Source organism: Mixophyes fleayi, chromosome 5 (genome assembly GCF_038048845.1).
Source record: "Mixophyes fleayi isolate aMixFle1 chromosome 5, aMixFle1.hap1, whole genome shotgun sequence".
Lineage (NCBI taxonomy): Eukaryota > Metazoa > Chordata > Amphibia > Anura > Limnodynastidae > Mixophyes > Mixophyes fleayi.
The window spans coordinates 136,332,113-136,354,911 of record NC_134406.1 but is presented as its reverse complement, the minus strand read 5'-3'; the positions used below and the strand labels follow the sequence as shown (position 1 = coordinate 136,354,911).

At 41.5% G+C, this 22,799-nt stretch overlaps 1 protein-coding gene across 1 annotated transcript in view; it reads left to right on the top strand.

The window, feature by feature from the left end:
- Positions 1–4,151: 4,151 nt before the first annotated feature.
- Positions 4,152–22,799, top strand: part of GALNT12 (polypeptide N-acetylgalactosaminyltransferase 12) — a 77,477-nt gene continuing 58,829 nt past the window's right edge. Inside the window, exon 1 of the mRNA XM_075212835.1 lies at positions 4,152–5,460. Within this exon, the coding sequence (XP_075068936.1) occupies positions 5,048–5,460 (413 nt within the window). The 5' untranslated portion in view covers positions 4,152–5,047. The remainder of the gene's footprint in view (positions 5,461–22,799) is intronic.

Here is a 22,799-nt window from a genome sequence, read left to right as displayed (position 1 = left end):
TGATCTCTTTTGTTTTTAACGTAATAATTATTTCTTCATATACCGTATATACTCTATGTGCCTGCGTGTGAAAATGTTTTGCCATATCTTCAGTACTGGGCTGAGCAATAGGCTGAAACAAGCCTGATGAGGAGTGTCTAAGTGTGACTATCATCCCAGGTTAACTCTAGGTACACCCTCGGATGGGTGGTGTGGGCAAATAGCCTGTAGGTGCCGTAGCATCAGGGACGGTCTGGGCCCGCTCAGTCTGACCGCTGTTTGTAGTATGCTGATGAAAAGCTAATTTTTGATTCCAAGTAGATTCCAAATACAGAAGCAAGCTGTAGGAGGCCAAGAGCTTAGTGGTACTGTAACATACCTCTGTCTCACTTACCGAGTCCAGTACTCAAGGTGGGTCTCCTCCGTCGGACCTTTCTCTGACAGTGACGCCATTTGTCTTTTATGTTTTTCTCTGTTTAGCCAGTGGCTGATTGCTTTTCTCACCCACTCATCCTCCAGGCTATTTAAACCACCTGTTGTGGCAATATGGTGCTAGATCTTCATGTCCTGTAGCCTGCTAAGCTGCTTGATTGTTTGGCTCCTGTGTACTCCTGGTATCCTGTATCCGATCCTATTAAGCAGATCCTGGTATCCAGTGCTATATGCTTCTCAGCTAATCTTGGTATCCTGTATCAGTTCCTATTCAGCAGATCCTGGTATCCAGCAATATATGCTTCTTGGCTAATCCTGGTATACTGTATCCATTACTGTTCAGGTCCCATCTTATCGGCTAACATCTTCTCCTGTCAATCTCGCCTGGTATCAATCTGGAGAACCACTAACTCCGTGGTGTAAGCAGTGAAGCCCAATCTCCTTCCCGGGGTACCTGTTGAAAATCTTTGCCTTGTTAGACTCTAGGAGGGGTATTCAATTGTTGCTTTTAACGCGCTAAAACAAAAAAAAACGAGCGCTCTAAAAATATTAGCGTTAATACGGGCGTAAATACCGTTAATACGGTAGTTTACTCGCTGAATTTCATCTCGCAGCTCAGGGAGCTGCGAGATGAAATTTAGCGAGTAATTACCGTATTAACGCTAATATTTTTAGAGCGCTCGTTTTTTTTTGTTTTAGCGCGTTAAAAGCAACAATTGAATACCCCCCTAGAACTCTACAACTATGTGGTGGGTGGAGCTAAACCAGGCAGATTGCAAGAATTTCAAACGTTCCTTTGTATTCCGTGAAAAGAAGGAAGTTGACAGAGTGGTATGAAATGAGCCATCTTGCTTAATCTGTCTACCACCATTCAAATAATAATGAAACCTTTGGAGGCCAGAAATTGTCCAATAAAGTCCGTGGATTTGTGTGCTAAAGGGTGTTTAGAAACAGGTAAAACATTTTGTCGAAGTCAGATAATTGGATTTGGTCATTTCAATTAATATCTAACAACTTGATTGTCTTTGTCTGAAATTATGCGTATAGCACGCTACAGCGTGGAGGAGCGTAATCAACTGCAACAATTGTGGCAAACACTTTTTCACACATTTACACGGACACATACACTTGTAAATAGCTCATATTAAAAGTAGTTGCAACACATAGTTATTTGTACTGAAATGTAGCAGAGTTTATGGTGAAATATTATGTATAATAATATACATGTTGTGAGATCAAAGGTTCAGGTCACAGGAAACATGTCATATATGGTATCATTCTAATCCCCTATTTATCCGCCTACGTCCGGTTCATTCGCCGAAAGGATCGCATATTGTGTATGCTAGTTATGGATGATAGGGAATAAATTATTAGAATGGTATTGTCTGTGTAATGCTAATAGACCAGTGCTAATGAACCAGTTCTTGGCGGTAAAATTAAGTATGCATCTTCTGGAAAGCTAAGCCCGCCCCTGGATGGCATCGTTTGAACTAGCCAATGACCTGCATTACACTGGACCTTCCTGAAGCCTGAACCTGTGGAAGCAAGCCACATCATCTGTATTGTTTTCACTGTATCACTGACTGTATATAAGCGGGGGCTCTGGGACCAGTTTTCAGTCTACTGTACACTGGATCCAGAGTGTCTGCTAAAAGTAACGGCTGTACTTATTTTATTCTGACTTGTTATTCTGCTATTTTTGGCTATTAAATCACATTGTGCTTTGGAACCACATCACGGCAATTGGACAATTGTTACTGGATAACAACTAGACTTACTTAACAATTCAATAACCCTTAAGGAATGGTTCAAGATTTCCTTATTGCGGGGACAGATTTCACAAGACAATACATTATCTCATATGTTCTGCCTTCAGGTTGGCCACCAAAGAAATTTTGAAAAGTCTTTTGTCATCTTCCTCATCCCAGGATGACCAGAAAGTTTATGATTCTGCAGTTCAGACAACACCTGTTGTTGAACAGAATCAAAAACAACAAGAAATCTACAGAGTTTTCGTTGGAGCTAAACTTTGGTGCTGTCTTAATTTGACTGAGAGATCTGGGGGTAAATGTATCAATCTGCGAGTTTCCGCAGGTTTGAAAAGTGGAGATGTTGCCTATAGCAACCACTCAGATTCTAGGGGGCAAATGTATCAAGCTGAGAGTTTTCAGGCGGGTTTGAAAAACCAATCAGATTCTAGCTATCATGTATTTAGTACATTCTACAAAATGATAGCTAGAATCTGATTGGTTGCTATAGGCAACATCTCCACTTTTCAAACCCGCCGGCAAACTCGCAGATTGAGGTGTGTCAACAGGAATATTATCATTGTTATGCAAGAAATTTCGACTTTTAGATTCTTTGAACCTGGATGATAAGAAATAATTAGATTAAACCTGGTGAAGAAAAGAGATCAATGTGCTTGTATGGGTGTTAGCCTCTTGGCAGATCCAATAAATTCTAAATTTTTATGGTCGGTAAGAATGGTTACTGCGTGTTTTGCACCTTCTAACCAATGGCATCATTCTTCAATGGCCCATTTTATAGCACATAGGAGCAGAAGAGGATTTACTTTCAATCCACTACTAACTTTTAGGTCCGTGATACCCAGGGTCAAAGGGATTCATTTGTTTGTATTTTTAGTGCAAATATAAGCCACGTTTGCTACAGTGAACATATAGCAACGCAGGCTTGTGAGGCAATGACTGAAACAGGTGGCAGAAGCTATAAAATTATGGGGCATATTTATTATCTACCACTTTTTTGCCACAATCATTTTCATTCCTTATTCAATGATAAGGGATGAAATATTGTGAACATTTATTAAAAGTGTTCTGCTGGGACCGCAGCCACGATAAACAGATATCCGGTGAACATACATTTTAGTTATGTCCAATGTCTTTCTATGGTCACTATCGTAAAGTGGGCCCTATCGTAAAGAGGGGAGAGCAGGTAGGATGCGGTTAGGGATACGAAAATCCTTCTACAGCATTGTTCTCCCCATAGGCTTTAAAGGCTGGCGTTAGCCATTGCGCATAAATTTCGAAAATCTTTGATTAAATTGGTTCAAAATAGCAGTCCCCATAGAAAGCTATGGGGACTGCTTTTGCGTTTGAAGAGACAGGGACATCAGCAGATATCTCCGATATGGGCTGCAATGCTAGTCATAAATTAACAGGATACTTAAATATGCAGTTTTCAGGGGGAATTTAAATGAAAAAAATGTTTGATAAATAGGCCCCTATGGCTGGTAAGTAATGCACTAAGATACCATTTCAACCATCTACCATACACTACACACACCTCATTATACACTATAACATCTCCCACAGTCAGGACCCCTGTTTATTGAGTACACCACTTGACCAGGTAAGCAAACTTATTATTGCTTGCCATAAGTTTGCCATACCACTCCATAAACTCTGCCCTTTTAAAACTAAACAAAAACTGATATTTTGCTAGTTCTCAAAAACACGTCACCTTTTTTTTCATCGAGCAATGATTTTCAAGTCATTGTAAGAAAGTAAGACACACCAAAGCTCATTTCCTCTACACATACAACAAAGTATGACAACTACCTGTGGGTCATTAAATATTTATTTGTACCTAAACCTTTGTATGACTACTTCTTGTTGTCTTATACCCCTACGACTCATGGAAGACGCACAGTAAATGGGCGTGTGGGAGTGGGGGTGGTTAGGATGGGGGTGTGGTCTGCAGGACAAGGGTAAGGTGACAGAGGGAAGAGGAAGAAGTAGTGCTGGGACATTTTACTGAAAGGGAGGGCAGTGAGATAACAAGTTACGGCTCTAGGCTAAGGTATTCCGGAAAGGATTGTTTATTACGGGACTAGACTCAAGAAGAGGAGAGTCAGAGCGTAAAGGAATATCCCCAGGTTGTTGTGGAGTGAAACTGACCATCTATTGCCCGGCAAAGTCAGTGTGAAGTAGTGGGAGAAAAGAGAGGTGGATTAACTTTTCATACTGTGTATGGACGGTATTTGCAATTGATCATCTGGATCTGAATATTATGATAATAGTAGTAACCCCCCTATACATTCTTTTGTGTTGTGTGCGGTGAATAGGATAGGACTTTGAACTGCGCTGAAAAGTTTTTCCCTTGTTAAGGTGATCTGCCTAGCTTGCTCATACATGAGAATTAATTTCCATACACCCACTTTCTTGGGGACATTTAAGTAATGAGGCAGTGACACAACAGTTTCTCATTCATTAAGTGTCACTCTGACCATACAGTTTAAGTTACTAATTGCTAATAACAGTAGCCTGTACATTTTAATACATGTTTGTGAAAAAAAACACTATTTAAAAACTCTGGTACATAGTACTTGATGCACATTAGAAACAGCCACAAGTTATTTGTTAGCGCTTTCTTTTTAGAAATTAAGTTTGATATTTCATCCACCGAGTGCAAATGTATAGTGCATAAGGACTTATTTTAGTCTATTTTGTATTCAGTGCATGAGAAGGATATGTTCCACAATGCAGTAAACTGATTATATATTGAAACAAAATTGTGAAATACTGTCATCTTCTCTTAGCATAGCACACTAACAAGTTATTTCTTTGAGACATTCTCCTATACTACCACTAGTGAGTGTGGCAGTGTGATTTAAATAATGAGTAAAAGGCGACGTGGATTGGCAAATGCTTGGCAACCACTCAGGAGACGGAAGGGTCTTTGTCTGTTAGCATCTATCACCTGTTTGCTATTCTTTGGTTTTCTATTGCTGAGCAAAGGTGCAGAAGACAGTAGTAACCAGTATTCAGATGGAGTTAAAGCAGAGGATCAACCTGAACGCAGGGAAGTTGTACAAAATGTAGTAGACTATGATCAACTAAAGAGGACAGTGTATGAAAAACCACCGCCGGATCCTCACGCTTTGGGAGAATTTGGACGCTCAGTGAAACTCAACCTTCAAGGGGAAGAAAAGAAACTGGAGGAGGAAAGTATCAACCATCATCAGATAAACATCTACCTCAGTGAAAAGATCTCTCTACACCGCCATCTGGAGGAGAGATGGAACCCAATGTAAGTATAACTTGAACACTTGAAAAATGTGTGGTAAACACTCACTAATGACTACGTTTTGCGAATCAATGTTTATTTCTGCAAGGCTATTATTGAACTTACATTACTTACTGCCAGACCGCTGCGTTACTCAGCATTGGTAATTGGTGAATTCTGGTACTGTATGTATGTGATATGTTTTAAAATGCAAAAAAAACTGTTTTCTAAGACCTACATTCAATTATTTGTTTATCCACAGTAACTATATATGTAATTTTTAGTTGGCTAGTATCTGAGATGGAACATTTTATGCACTTTAATTGTCACATTCCTGTTGTCTATAAATTAATTGGGTATCTACTGTCCCATTTTGGTCAACGAGAGCTCACTTGTAGCTTTAAATAGTAGGGATCATTCATGCATATGATAAAAAATCCATCTTTAAGCACAAATATTCGAGAGTGCATAAATAATCATGAACAACAAAAAGATTTTTGTCTTTTGGCAGTTACCATTTGGAAATATCTGATTGCTTTGTGTTTACACTGACTACAATATTACAGTGTGTGAAGTGACCTCCAACCTGATTTTTTACCTGGTTTCCTACCAGTCCAGATGGACAGCTGATCAAACTCAATTATATTTTGATTGTGACTGCAGGCCATTTCTGGCCTACAGCCAACCAAAGTGGTTTGTGTTTGTTTAGGTACCTTAAATTTGCTCATCTGTCATAATTAACATAGTTGCAAAATGAGACATTACTTAATTTCCAGTTGATGGGACTCCCTGGTGGATTTGATTGGTTTAAAGGACGAGATGTAGATGTATCTAAGGATGCTGAACCTTTTTATCCAACTTGGCAATCAATGTGGGCTTTCACAGCCCACAGCAGTGAGTACCACTCTAGAGGCACAGCAATCTTTAGCACTGCCAAATCTCAGGCATATCCTTACCTCCTATGCAGAAAGCCATGTTAGTAGAGGCAGATACCCTATCAAAGAACTGCCTCATTAACAGCTTCCTGCTATCGGTGAAACAGCAATTTTATTTTTGTGTGTGCTGTGTCAGCATATCAGGGTCCACATTTGGCTTTCCCATTACAACAATAGTGCCAAGGACAGTAGGTCCAAGTAATGTGCATTTTCCTTGGGGCATAAGGGTGGCAACTCTAACTTTAATCTAGTTTATCACTAAAGCAGCTCTATCTGCATAATTAACCTTGCATATGATAGCTGTCATATAAGTGCACTTTTATGTATACATTCTTTTATATAGCCTAAAGATTGTTCAGAGCACTTTTCACAGAGCCAACAATGACAGTTGAATACAATGAGTACTTCAAACACATGAACGGGTTAGATGTCCTTGCCCTGAAGAGCTTGGCATCTATGTCGCTAAGGAATGTCTTCATGTGACTGGCATATATCATTTCAGTCTTTTCTCCAATTCTTCAAAAAGACTTACATTTTGTCAGCAAAAATTGACTAACAGGTCCTAAGAGAGGCTTAATATGTTTGATAAGTCCAAAGGTCACTTTTCCCTTCTCGTACTCCTCGACCTCTCTGCTGTATTTGACACCTGTCCATCATTCTCTTCTCCTCACCACCCTTCACTCCCTAGGTTTTCGCGAAACAGCTCTCTCCTGGTTTGCCTCCTACCTCTATGGCTGCTCTTTTAGTGTGTCTGCTTCTGACTTTTTCTCCCTCCTCTTCCCCTTTCTATTGGAGTCCCACAAGGCTCTGTCCTTGGCCCTCTGCTCTTTTCTCTCTACACCACCTTCCTAACCCAGATATCTAGCTGTCTCTCTGCTGTAACTACCCAGATGTCACAGCGCTTCCTGAAACTCAGCATCTCCAAATCTAAACTCATCATCTTTCCTCTTGTCAATGTTGCTCTTGGTTGACAGCATCACTCTTTCTCCTGTCAACTAAGCCTGCTGCCTTGGAGTCACCCTTGACTCAGCCTTCAGGTTTAACCCTTGTATCTAGTCCCTCACCAAATTTTGTCACTTCCTCCTCCGTAACATCACGAAAATCTGTCCCTTTCTCTCTCAGGAAGCAACCAAAATCCTGGTCCATTCACTTATTATTTCTTGTCTTGTCTATTGAAATTTCCTTCTCTCTGGGCTTCCTGACTCTCACATTTTTGACCTTCAGTGCATAGAGAATGCTGCGGCTAGGCTCATCTTCCTCTCCCAACGCACCTCTTCCGCTTCTCCACTGCATAAATCCCTTCATTGTCTCCCTATCCATTTCAGAATTGAAGTTCCTTACACTCACTTATGAAGCCCTTACCAACACTTCTTCCCCTTTCATCTCTTACCTTGTCTCGAGGTACATACTTACCCGGCCACTCCGCTCTGCCTCTGACCTTTGTTTCAGTTCACCTCTCGTTACCTCCTCCCATTCTCGTCTCCAAGACTTCTGCTGTGCTACCCCTAATCTTTGAAATGCCCTACCTCGTCTCACTCGACTCTCCCCTAACCTTCAGTCCTTCAAATGCTCACTCAAAACTCACCTTTTCAAGCTCGCCTATCCTACCACCTCCTAACCATTCTATCCATTACCTCCTCTTCCTCGTCTGCCATCTCTGTCTCTTCCCAGTTGGTCCTAGTGTCTCTCACCACCCCTCCCTCTACAATGTAAGCTCTCGCGGGCACGGACCTCTTTACCTATTGTGCCATGTCTCTCTACTGTCTGACTCCCTCGTTCGTCCTTCTTCCCCATAGCACTACTGAAATCTGTGCTACTTACATGTATTGCCTTATCTATCTGTTACTTGCATCTGTATCCGGCGCTATGGAATTTGTTGTGCCTTATAAATAAATAATAATAATATTGTGGCCCAATATTGACTTATTAGTTTATGATTTATGTGTCCAGCAGATATAATTTTGAAGTGTTTTGAGAAACAAAACACCTGCTAGTTGCCTGTGGGTAAAGATAGTTGAATCCATAGCTATTTGGATCTGAAAAGCTAAATAATTTTTTAACACTGCACTTAAAGCATAAGTCCCGGTGGTCTGTCCAGCCATTCTGATAGTTGACACCTATTTCCCAATTGAGGAGTATTGGCAAATATAATACATTCACCTCCGTTCTGCACACCATGCATGTGAGGTTTTATGGGAGTTAGGGCTGGTCCACTTCTTTAAAAGTTCTTGGCACATTCCCAAGGGTTTGACCAATTTCCCCTTTTGTGTGTGCTCTATGTTCCAATTGGATAACTTGAAAGTTAGGACTTATGAAAAAGCTCACATTAATAGTACAGCCTAATGAGTAAAATCCTAATGGCAGTATACAGTTAAGAATATGCCCTCATTTTCTTTGTCTCTATTAAAATTAGCTGATGTGACACTGAGGTAATGGGATCATTTAGAACCAGTGTACTGAAAGATGGCAGCTTGGTGATGTCACTGGGTGTTTCTCAGGTGAACAGTAAATGCTTCAATCACTGTCTCATTAATACTCATGAATATTCATAGCTGTTGAGAAGATTTTAACTTCACACTGCCACGTTAAAAGGTGAATATAGAAGAATTGGCACAGCTGTAACACACAGTAAATGTGAATATATGTTTAGTTACATGTTATCTGTTGAGATATCGGTTTAAATGTGCTACTGTGTGGAAGTGACAAGCTTTTTTTTTATTATTTTGCAATATAAAACTTATTTTATTTGTATTAGGTCCAGAACAGTTTTGGCTTTCTAGTTGTATTCTTGTCTTCCACATATTGCATTGAGGGAAGTCCTGTGAGACTTTATTCATAAATGACTGCTTTAAATGGCCACTATTCCAAAAACATTATTCTCATATTTCTTTAAAGAAGAAGAAACGTGTAAGGGATGCTTACATTGACACATCTATTATCTGTATTTATTGGAACTATTTATTCATGTAGGAAAACAATTGTATGTACCCTGTTTTTAGTTTTTTTCTTTATCCAGTTATTATTATTGCTAGGTAACCTATTACATGTATTATGGAAGTTGAAGATTACCATACAGGGTCCTGGGAAAAAAATAATATGTAAAAAGACATCTTTAAGTGAAACTAAACACAAAATATGTCGTTATTGTAGTGGAGCAAATTGTTATATCTTTACCATTCCATTTCCTTGAGTGCCAGAACAAACATTTTCCCTCAAGAAATACTTTATTAGTTGTTCATGGGCTTACATCACCAAAAAGTCAAAAACATTTTTATAGATATACATTTTTCATTTAGTATTATTAAATCTTACTCAAAAAAGTAGAACTCGTTTTTATACCAGGAATCCGGCGTTTCGCCTATCTCGCTGGTTCCCAGATGTGTTCTGCTCCTATTGCTACTGCATGCGTCAGCTGGCTTTTTTGAAAAATGGCCAGGATGGCAGGAGCAAGAAGAGGCCACCAATGCCTTCCGGATAGCCAGAATGCAGGACACTTTGTAGTTAACTGGGTTGAACTTAAAATATTCTACCTAAAACTGAATGAATGCCTTTCATCTAATTTTGATAACTGGTTCTTTGTAATCAAGTTGTTTTTTGTTTTTTCTGGCAAGATCGTCCCATATGTGAAATTCTAATTTTGCATCACATTTACTGGGCATCAAATTAGATCGCATTACTAGGTAAACTCATTAAACAATTTAGTTATAATATGCCAAGTCAGAGTGGCTTCGTGTAAAACAAATATTGTCTAAGCTGCTTTCTTGTAAAGGTAATCTCATTTAAGATCCTGTTTCCACGTTGACAAGTTTAAAGCCAAATATTGTATCATTGTGTTTTTTTTCTGAGAAAATGTTATAACAAAACAAGTAATTAGTCTAAAGTGGTAGTAAAAAACATAGTATTCTTCAATTATTTTTCTGTCTTTTTTATGTAACATTGATGCTAAACTTTGTAAAATAAAAAAATAAAACAAAACAATGAAGTGAAGATCAATAGAATATGGAAACAGTTGTTTATCAATAAACCACCAAACATACCAGTAAAAAAACATAGTTCAGTACAGTCTAGCATTAGGACATTTTAAATACACTTAAATATATATATATATATATATATATATATATATATATATATATATATATATATATATTATGATAAGAATATTTGATTACATTTTATTTGTGGTGTCATACATTTCCCAAACATACGATACCAATATTGCCATCCTGATTGCATTTTCCACAATAATTTTTGATGCTAGAATTTTGACATTAATTAAATGTCCGTTAAATTTTTATTTTTTATTTTTAAATAAATAAACTATGCGAACAGGTTTTGGATTACCATTTTCTTTAATCATTGAACTCATCATCACCCGCATTGACTAATGCAATTCCCTCTTTTTCGGTCTTCTCTGAAATAGACTCTTACCCCTACAATCTATTTTGCATGCAATGGCTGTATTGATTTTCCTTGCAAATCATTCTGCCTCTGCTGAATCACTCAAGTCAGTCTCTACATTGGTTGCCTGTTTTTCATCGAATCCAATGTAAAATACTTCTAGTAACCTACAAGGCCATCAACAATACTGCACCAACATACATCTCCTCACTTGTCTCAAAATAGCTCCCAATTCGACATCTCCGTTCTGCACAAGATCTATTTCTCTCATCCACTCTCATTCCATGCTCCCATTCCCGGTTCCAGGCCTTTTGTCGAGCTGCACCCACTCTATAAAATTCCCTCCCTCGCACAATAAGTCTTTCCTCTGGATTACGAACCTTTAAGCGTTCTCTGAAATCCAACCTCTTCATGCAAGCTTATAATATTTCCCAACCACCCTCATAACCTCACTAGGTTACCCTATTACCACCCTTTACACAATTCACACAAGACAACACCCCTCTGATCCCCTGACCAACAATGCTGTGTGTCTGGATCATATAGCATACAAATCACTTTTTACCTTTGCACTTTGGCGGGACCAAAATCTAATATGTACCTCATGTATCCAACTCCCACTGTCCCATAGATTGTAAGCTTGCAAGCAGGGCCTTCTTACCTCGTCTGTATTACCCAGTATTGTTTATTACTGTGTTTGTCCTAAATTGTAAAACGCTACGGAGTTTGCATAAATAAATGTTGATGAGGACAGTACCATTTTTCAGGTATGCATATGTATCCATGTAGAATTTTTCTAGGTGTAACCATCATCTGTCTTTTCCCTCCTCCAATTCATCATATTAAGCATGTAATATTTCTACCCTGGTAACCACCAGCCATGTGCACATAACTAGAAACTGCACTACATTGCCAAAAGTATGTTAACATCTCACTCCTAAACAATGGGCATTAATAAGAAGTTGGTCCCCCCTTTTGCTTCTATAACAGCTTTCCACTTTATTTTGGGAATATGGCTGTGGGGATTTCTATCCATTCAGTCACAAGAGTTTTAGTGAGGTTGGGCAGTGACGATGGGCGATGAGGCCTGGCTCGCAGTCGGCATTCCAATTAATCCCAAAGGTGTTCACCAGGATAGAGGTTAGTGCGCTGTGCAATCCAATGAAGTTCTTCCACATCAAACTTGGGAAATCATTTTTTGATTGATCTCGCATTGTGCACGAGTGGGTATTATCATACTGAAATAGGAAAGGGTTTTCCCCAAACTGTTGCCATAGAGTTGGAAGCACACAATTTTCTAGAATGTCATGGCCCAGGTGAAATCAAGAAAATCAGCTCCAGATCATTATTCCTTCTCCACCAAACTGCACTTGGTTAGGAAGCATTTTCCTGCCATCCGACAAACCAAGATTCGTCCATCTGACTGTAAGATGGTGAAGAGTGATTTGCCCAAAAATGTGTTTCCATTGCTCCAGAGCCCAACGGCAGTGTGCTTTATACCACTCCAGTCGACATTTGTTCTGGTACACAGTGAGCTGAGGTTTCTAATTGCTGCTTGGCCATGGAACTCCAATGTATGAAGCTCCCTACAAATAGTTCTTCTACTGATGTTGCTTCCAGAGGCCATTTGGGAGCTGGTAGAGAGTGTTACAACCAAGGACAGACAATTTTTACACGCTATGCTCTTCATGCTTGGCGGCCCCGTTCTGTGAGCTTGTATGGCCTTGCGCTTCCCTGCTGAGCTGTTGTTGCTCCTACACTTTTCACTTCACAATAACAGCACTTACAGTTAACCCGGACAGCTTTAACAGGGCAGAAATTTGATAAACTGACTTATTGGAAAGGTGGCACCCTATGAGAGTGCCACGTTGAAAGTCACTTAGCTCTTCAGCACAACCCATTCTATTCATCATCAACATAATCATTGACATTTATTTATGTAACACTAGCAGATTCCGTAGCGCTTTACAATTAAGAACAAACAGTAATAAAACAATACTGAGTAATACATACAGAGAGGTAAGAGGGCCCTGCTCACAAGCTTACAATCTATGGGACAATGGTTTGATACACAAAGATAAGTGCTACATCATGTTGTATTTGTCCAGCGAGAATGCAAAGGTTACAAAGTATTTAGCGGGCTGTATGTTGAGTCACACAACTATGTTGATCAGAGGGTTGTTGTCTTTTGCTCTCTTTGTAGAGGGTGGTAATAGGGTAACCTAGGGAGATTAAAAGGGTGGTAGAGGAATATTATAAGCTTGTCTGATGAGGTGGGTTTTCAGAGAACGCTTGAAGGTTTGAAGACTAGAGGAAAGTCTTATGGTGCGAGGGGGTGAATTCCATAAAGTGGGTGCAGCCTGAAAAAAGTCCTTTAACCGAGAATGGGAGGACGTGATGAGAGTGGAAGAGAGACACAGATCTTGTGCAGAATGGAGGTGTCGAGTTGGGAGATATTTTGAGACAAGTGAGGAGATGTATGTCGGTGCAATTTTGTTGATGGCCTTGTATGTTAGTAGAAGAAATTGATTCGTTGAAAAATAGGCAACCAATGTAGAGACTGACAGTGACTTAGCAGAGGAAGAACAATTTGCAAGGAAAATCAATCTAGCTGCATGTAAAATAGATTGTAGGGGCTCGAGTCTGATTTTGGGAAGACCAGTAAGGAGGAATAAATTAAAGTTAATTAAAGTTATTGCACTGTCTTGAGATATGTATGTATTCTGGAAAGGTTTTTTAGATGTATGCAGCATGATGTAAATATAGAGTTGATGTGGGGAACAAAGGATAACTGTGAGTCACACCTAGGCAGTGAGCTTACGTGGTGGGATTTATGCTCATGTTGTCAACAGAAATAGAAATGTCAGGCAGTAAGCTTCTATTGTTGGGTGGGAATATTTTTCTGTTTTTGAAAGATTGAGTTTGAGTTGGCGAGAGGACATTCAAGATGAAATGGCAGAAATACAGTCAGTAACACAAGACCACACAGATGGTGAGAGATCAGGAGAGGATAGATAAATTTGTGTATCATCCGCATAGAGATGATACCGAAATCCAAAGGGGCTTATTATTTTTCCAAGCGAAGTGGTGTAGATAGAGAATAGCAAATGACCTAGGACTGAGCCCTGTGGTACTCCAACTGATAAAGGAAGCATAGTGGTGGTTGTTCCAGAGAAATTAACACTGAAAGAGTATTTAGATAGGTAGGATGAGAACCAGGATAGGACAGTGTCTTGAAGACCTAGGGATTGTAGCGTCTGTATGAGGAGAGAGTGGTCAACAGTGTTGAATGCAGCAGAGAGATCCAGGAGAATTAGAAAAGAGTAATCACCTTTAGTTTTAGCTGTGATTAGATTATTGACAACCTTGGTCAGTGCATTCTCTGGAGTGTTGAGAGTGAAAGCCTGATTGAAAAGGATCCAATAGGTTGTTTGCAGAAAAGAAACGTGTGAGGTGAGTGTAGGCAATTCTCTCAAGAAGTTTGGAGGGGCATGGGAGCTGAGAGATGGTTTGGTAAATTGAGAGTTTGGGTCAGAAATTAGTTTTTTAAAATAGGAGTAATCACTGTGTACTTGAATAGTGATGGAAAGATACCAGTAGAGAGAGAGAGATTACAGATTTTAGTTAGAGGTGGAATGTGAACACAAGACAAGGATCTATCAATTTGTGAGGGTATGGGATCAAGAGGACAGGAGGTAGAGTAGGAAGATAAGAAGAGAGTAGAAACTTTCTCTTCATTTGTGGGATCAAATGAGAGGTTATCAGAGGATGCTGGTAAGGATTTGAGCTGATTGCTAGTCGAGGTAGATGATACCATTTCAAGTCCAATCTTTTCAATCTTGTCTTTAAAATAGGAAGCAAGATCCTGGGCACTGATGGTAGTCGAAGGGTTTGGGGTGGGAGGATTAAGAAGAGATTTAAATGTGTTAAAAAGGTGTTTGGGGTTAGAATCCTGAGTATAGATGAGAGATTGGAAGTATGCCTGTTTAGCAGTGTCCAGAGCATTTCGATAGGAGTGATAGATAGCAGTATATGCACTGAAATCATTAGAGGTACAAAATTTGCGACAATGACGTTCCGCTTTACAAGAAAGTTTTTGTAGATTTTGTGTTACTTTAGTGTGCCACGGTTGACAACGAAGTCTACACGGACTATGACTGGGGCCACTTGATGACGGGTATGGTGAAAATGAGGAACTGCCATATCCGGGAAGGAGAATGTAAAAACTGGGGAGAAGAGAGGTGGAAAACTGTTGAAAATCAATAGAGTTAATTTTCCTGCGGGTATGAGGAGGCTTGGAAGAGTTTTACAGTATGGAGGTTAGAGAGCTGCAAGTGGGCAAGTAACTAATAACCTGATGATCCGACAGTGGCCATCCTGATGAGTAGCGGATTCAAACCACTGGTCAAGTAAGGAGGTTAGAGAGAGCAGTTTTTAAGCAGCATCAGAACGTGGATTAGCAATAGGGATGTTGAAATCACCCATGATGGTGGGGATGTCAGAAGATAAGAAGTGAGGGAGCCATGCAGAGAAATGTTCAAGAAATTGTTGGTGGGGTTCAGGGGGCGATAGATCACAGCGATACACAAAAAGAATGGGTTAAAAATCCGAACAGTATGTACTTCAAAAGATGTGAATGTAAGTGATGGGACATTTTTGGTAGAACTGTGGATGTGCACTGAGGGGAGAGAAGTACTTCAACCCCACCTCTTTGTCTGCCTCCAGGTCTGGGAGTGTGGGTGAAATGGAGGCCACCATGTGAAAGGACTGCACGTGAGGCAGTGTCTGATTGCATGAGCTACGTTTCTGTTATTGCCATAAGGTTGAGGTTTTTTGAGAGGTAGAGGTCATGTATGGAGGTAAGTTTGTAACAAACAGAGCGTGCATTCCAAAGGGTACATTTAAAGGACTTTGGAAGAGAGGGGAGACAGGTAATGAGTTTGAGGTTTGCTTGATTTTTGGTCAGATATATGTGTGTGGGGGAATTGGATAATATGATATATCACCAGCTAATAGAAGCAGGAAGGAAGAAAGATCGGAAAGATGATTGTGAGATGTGTGTTCTTTTAGTTTCTGGCGACAGGGTGAGTCTGTTATAACTATTGATTTTAATTAGGAAAACAGTTCACGAGTGTTAACTAGAGGGGAGTGAAATAATGAAGGGGCAATGTGGACAGAGGTGTGTGTTGCAGGAAGGGTTAAGGAGGATATAGTTCTAAAGATAATGCTACGAAAGGAAAGCAAGAAAAATAATTTGGCAAATATTGGTATTTAGAAGGAAAATAGCAACAAATGTGGGAATTAAAAGAATTACCTAGTGCGGCGGTTCCCAAACTGTGTGCCGCGGCGCCCAGGGGTGCCGTGGCGCTGTCTCAGGGGTGCCGCGCGCCAGCCATAAAAAATCAAACAAACAGAAACACTTACCAATCCGCCAGGCGCCGGGACCCAGCATCATCCTCTCTCACGCAGCCTGTCATATCAGTGACAGGCTGCGTGAGAAAGGAGGATGCTGGGTCCCGGCGCCCGGCGGATTGGTATGTGTTTGTTTGTTTTATGGCTGGCGCGCGGCAGAGAGGGCAGAGGAGAGTGACAGCGTGACAGGAGGGGGACAGAGGAGAGTGACAGCGTGACAGGAGGGGGACAGAGGAGAGTGACAGCGTGACAGGAGGGGGCAGAGGAGAGGGACAGCGTGACAGGAGGGGGACAGAGGAGAGTGACAGCGTGACAGGAGGGGGACAGAGAAGAGTGACAGCATGACAGGAGAGTGACAGCGTGACAGGAGGGGGACAGAGGAGAGTGACAGGAGGGGGACAGAGGAGAGTGACAGCGTGACAGGAGGGGGACAGAGGAGAGGGACAGCGTGACAGGAGGGGGACAGAGGAGAGTGACAGGAGAGGGACAGAGGAGAGTGACAGCGTGACAGGAGAGGGACAGCGTGACAGGAGGGGGACAGAGGAGAGGGACAGTGTGACAGAAGGGGGACAGAGGAGAGTGACAGGAGGGGAACAGAGGAGAGTGACAGGAGGGGGACAGAGGAGAGGGACAGCGTGACAGGAGGGGGACAGAGGAGAGGGACAGCGTGACAGGAGGGGGACAGCGTGACAGGAGGGGGACAGAGGAGAGTGACAGCGTGACAGGAGGGGGACAGAGGAGAGGGACAGAGTGACAGGAGGGGGACAGAGGAGAGTGACAGCGTGACAGGAGGGGGACAGAAGAGGGACAGCGTGACAGGAGGGGGACAGAGGAGAGTGACAGGAGTGGGACAGAGGAGAGGGACAGCGTGACAGGAGGGGGACAGAGGAGAGGGACAGCGTGACAGGAGGGGGACAGCGTGACAGGAGGGGGACAGAGGAGAGTGACAGCGTGACAGGAGGGGGACCGAGGAGAGGGACAGAGTGACAGGAGGGGGACAGAGGAGAGTGACAGCGTGACAGGAGGGGGACAGGAGAGGGACAGCGTGACAGGAGGGGGACAGAGGAGAGTGACAGGAGTGGGACAGAGGAGAGGGACAGCGTGACAGGAGGGGGACAGAGGAGAGTGACAGCATGACAGGAGAGTGACAGGAGGGGGACAGAGGAGAGTGACAGGAGGGGGACAGAGGAGAGTGACAGCGTGACAGGAGGGGGACAGAGGAGAGTGACAGCGTGACAGGAGGGGAACAGAGGAAAGGGACAGCGTGACAGGAGGGGGACAGAGGAGAGTGACAGGAGAGGGACAGAGGAGAGTAACAGCGTGACAGGAGAGGGACAGCGTGACAGGAGGGGGACAGAGTAGAGGGACGGACAGTGTGACAGAAGGGGGACAGAGGAGAGTGACAGCGTGACAGGAGGGGGACAGAGGAGAGGGACAGCGTGACAGGAGGGGGACAGAGGAGAAGGACAGCGTGACAGGAGGGGGACAGAGGAGAGTGACAGCGTGACAGGAGGGGGACAGCGTGGCAGAGGAGCTGGGACAGCGTGACAGAGGGCAGAGGAGCTGGGACAGCGTGACAGAGGGCAGAGGAGGAGGAGGACAGCGTGGAAGAGGAGCTGGGACAGCGTGACAGAGGGCAGAGGAGCTGGGACAGCGTGACAGAGGGCAGAGGAGGAGGTCAGCGTGGAAAAGGAGCTGGGACAGCATGACAGAGGGCAGAGGAGGGGGACAGAGGAGCTGGGACAGCGTGACAGAGGGCAGATGAGGGGGACAGCATGGCAGATGAGCTGGGACAGCGTGACAGAGGGCAGAGGAGGGGGACAGTGGGCAGGGGAGGAGGACAGCTTGAGAGGGGCAGTGGAGGGGGACAGCGTGACAGGAGGGAGACAGAGGGCAGAAGAGGGGGGACAGCGTGAGAGAGGGCAGAGGAGTGGGGACAGCGTGAGAGAGGTGAGAGAGGGCAGAGTGTCTGGATGCAGTGGGGGCAGAGTATCTGGATGCAGAGGGGGCATTTTTGCATACAACTAAATAAGCATTTCTGTCCTGACCTAAATACTTATTAGAATTTTTTGACCCAACTATTTCTAAAACAGGACTGCTCAGTAATTATTTTGGAGGGGTGCCTTAAAAAATTATAGAGACTCTAAGGGTGCCGCGAACTGCAAAAGTTTGGGAACCACTGACCTAGTGTAATTCTCTGTACAATCAGAAGTAGCAGAGTAAAGATGCAGCAGATGTAGATTATTTCTAGAGGTCTTCAATTGTTGTTCAATGTTTGTTCAACTGTCTTGTTTTTTTCTAAACATTTTGTGAGAAAAACACTTAGGGCCTGAGTCATTAAGGAGAGCAAAGCATAAAAAGGTGGTAACTTTGCAACTGGGCAAAACCATTGGAGGGGGAGGTAAATTTAAAATGTGGAGACATATTTATAGTTGGGGCAGGGCATGTCCTAGATCAGTTGTAAATCTCAGTGTAAAAATAAAGCTTTCAAGCATTTGTGTGCTAGATGAAAAAACAGCCAGTATTTAACTTATGTGCAAAATAATAAATTAATTTGCACCCTTGTTACATGGTTTGTCCCAGAGAACATATACTCCTTCTTTTGCCTTACTATCCTTAATGACTCAGGCCCTTAGTGTAGACTACTGTTACTTTTGGACTATGGAGATTACCTGACTTTATGCTTGATTTTATGCACATGTTAACAATAAGTGTGGCTGAAATGGGCAAGCACACTAATTAGAAGGGGTGTCCACATAGGTTTGGTCATGTAGTCTATGTAGGCTACAACAAATTTAAGTACCGTATATACTCGAGTATAAGTCGACCCGAATATAAGCCGAGGCACCTAATTTTACCACAAAAAACTGAGAAAACTTATTGACTCGAGTATAAGCCTAGGGTGGGAAATTACTTGCTTCTTTTAATAAACTCAGGCTCCCAAAATGGCTCCAAATGTACCAAAAAATCAGCAACCATATTAGTAAGGTGTATATATTGTGTGTATATATAGTGTATATAGCATTCACATGGGAAAGCAGATGCCACAATTTGGAAAATATTGGAGAGGATATGTTTGTCATTAATAATTACTAGATAAACTGCTCACCCCAGGTACTGCGCCCGTCTCCTACTAGGCTGTCTTTAGTACAGTACACACATCTTGCATCTCTTTCTCATTGACGAGGAGCTCTGGATATGTCCCCCTGTATTTACTATCCTCTGTGCCTGGTAGGGAGGGAGGGATTTTCTTTAGCCCTTAACTTCCACTGCGGAAGATAAGAGCTGAGGGACCGGAGAACAGGCACTCACTCGAGTATAAGCCGAGGGGGGCTTTTTCAGCATAAAAAATGTGCTGAAAAAGTAGGCTTATACTCGAGTATATACAGTAGTTTCTTCTCTGAAGTACACAGATTGTGTAATAGACAAGACAGATTTTTTCAATTTTGGCTTTATATATTGATACAAAAAATGCCTGTTAATTTGTGATTGAGAGATTCATTTGATAATAAATAAATAAATAATTAATAATAGCTTTATATAGTTTTATTCCCACTCCCAAAATTTACCCTTTTTTCATATAGAAATTGATAAACCAAAATATTGACAAATTACTTATTTGTCAAACTAGTTGAGCTTTAGTTTAAAACAGTAAAGTTTTAGTTAAGTTATAGTAATATTAACTCATCGATGATTGTCCATAGTCAACCTGTTATAAACATCAAATAGAAATGCACATACATTACTGGTAGGAATTATGCTGTAGGATCTGAATTCCACCCAGTTGCAACAATGCAGCTACTTCTCTTAATTGGTTGACTATATAAAACTGTACAATACTTTCAAAGTGACACTTAAATTTTATGAGCAATGAAAAGTCTACATGTTTCTTGACTTATTTGATTGTTCCCACTGAACAACCTGAGTCCAGTGCTGAACATGCACTGCCCTGATTGTGCTTATTCGATGTACGTCTTCACATGTCATTGCCTTAATTTCTCTTGACTGGAAGGATTTTCAACAATCTGCTTTAATCTAACAAACCTCCTTAATCTAGGCTGTGGGACAGGATTTACCTGATTAAGTTTTCACGTGGGAATCCTGTGCAGTTAGCTGTAGTACAAATAGATTCATGTACACAGTGGACAATACACACTGCTCAGTATGATCCTGATGTAGAGTTGGATGTAATTTACAAATGTAAGCATCCTGCAAATTTACACAGGATTTCTAGTGGCTCGTATCTTTAGATCAATGCAACTCAGAATACTATGCAAATTACACATACTTCGCTAAACATGTCTCTTTGTCTGCATTACGGGTTGGTTTGCACGTTACACTTAAGTGGCAGACGGACCCCATGCTGAGGATTTCCATGCTATATTGCCACCAGCCCAGGCTGGCAAAGCCTAGTGCTGGTAATAGTAAATTTGGGTGAACCAGGAGAAAGCATCTGCAACAGATGGGTCTCCTCTGTGGCTACTTCCCATTCAGCATAGCACGTAAAGAGCATGAACACGTCCTATATTGCTAGGTTCGGTCACTACCTCCCCCATTCTGCCTCTCTAAGTGTGGATAGGTGTAAGGGCAGATAAGTTTCAGTCTGAGTGCATACTGAGCCTGATCCTTGGCTACTACGCATGCACAGCAGTCAAAAGCGCTTTTTGCACATGGAGGTCGGACTTGCGTCTGAATGTACATGAGGCCCCTTGAGAGGATGCCACAATTGCTAAAGCTCTTCTACACCTACCATATAATATACTTTATGAAGGTCATGCTTTTAAAATTTGTGAGTTAATAAATGTGTTGGTAAAAATAAGGTTGTCATTGTATGCCCATCTCAATTGTATGCAAGTGATAAGTAAAATGAATATGAATTTTTCACATACCTTTTTCTTTGCTGTGTAAGTACACATATCCTTTGTTATTAATCCCTGATGCAAAGTAAAGGTAATTTATGAAAGTACAAACCTGCAGTGCAAATGATGTTTTGCAATGTAATGCTCTTATTTTTTGCACAGATGTACCCATTTGTACCAGGACCGCATTGATCCAAAATGATAGCATTTGCAGTGATTGCAACATTTAGCATCTACTCATGACAGGGGCTGGGCATATTGCTGCACAGTCTGCTGAATACGATATACACGCACATGCAAAAATTAGATCTTCCCGCAAAGCTCCTGATTAGAGATCTTGTAAAGTCGGAAGGTATGCCTTGATGTATTGTATTCTTTCAATGAGATAAAGGGGTGGAAGGGGGCAGAGCATATAGATTTTTTTTTCTCCTCACAAAAGGACTTTCTAACTCCATTGAAAAGAAACTGTGTATGCATTTTGAAATCGGCTTGCGAAAGTATTAAGTGTAAGCTTGCCGTCTTTTGAACATCGTAATAAGACTATTTATTAAGGTATAAATGGAGGCAAGAGTGGTGTATTTCCACTCTTTCTTCCATATTTGCCTCTTTTCCGCTGATTTCCGAGTTGGGGTGTTGCTTGTGTGCATATACACGGTAACAAGAGTATTTATTACCATGTAGTGTGAATGCTGCTCTGCTCTTCTTTTGTGTGCCTAAATCTTCCGCCACCTCTTGGGTGAAGGAGGTCACCTCAGCTCTGCTCAGTTTTATTTACAAGGAGTAAGTAGTGCAATCAGTGAAAACAATATTACGATTGAGGTCATTGTCTAAAGAGGTTAGAATCTAAGTAGGGTTTCTGAGGCATATACAGTCATGGGCAAAAGTTTTGAGAATAACACAAGTATTGATTTTCAAAAAGTTTGCTGCTTCAGTGTTTTTTTGTCAGATGTTGCTATGGTATACTGAAGTAAAATTACAAGCATTTCATAAATGTCAAATGCTTTTATTGACAATTACATTCAGTTTATGCAAAGTTTAGTCAATATTTGCAGTGTTGACCCTTCTTTTTGAAGACGTCTGCAATTCGCCCTGGCATTCTGTCAATCAACTTTTGTGCCACATACTAACAGATGGCCGCACATTCTTGCCTAATCAATGCTTGGAGTTTGTCAGAATTTGTGGGTTTTTGTTTGTTCACTCACCTCTTGAGGATTGACCACAAGTTCTCAATGGGATTAAGGTCTGGGGAGTTTTCTGGCCATGGACCCAAAATTTTGATGTTTTGATACACAAGCTACGTAGTTATCATTTTTGCCTTATGGCAAGGTGCTCCATCATGCTGCAAAGGCATTGTTTGTCACCAAACTGTTCTTGGTTTTAGTACCATTCTTTAGTCATGGCTCTGTTCTTAGGCAAAATTGTGAGCCCACTCTCTTGGCTGAGAAGCAACTCCACACATGAATGGTCTCAAGATACTTCACTGTTGGCATGACACAGGACTGATGGTAGCTGTCACGAACGCACCGCCTGTCCCAGATACAGCAATCTCTACAGCGGGCCATGACTGGTTTTACCTTAACAATTAACAATTAATACACCTTTTCTGCCACCACAAAGGATTTAATATGGTGTCCTTACATTCACCAGAACCACTTATTAATGTTTCACACTTAAATCACATACACATATAGCATGATCCTAGTAAGTTCACAAAGAATCACGGGGAAATACGCTAGATTAAATATGTTTAATCTAA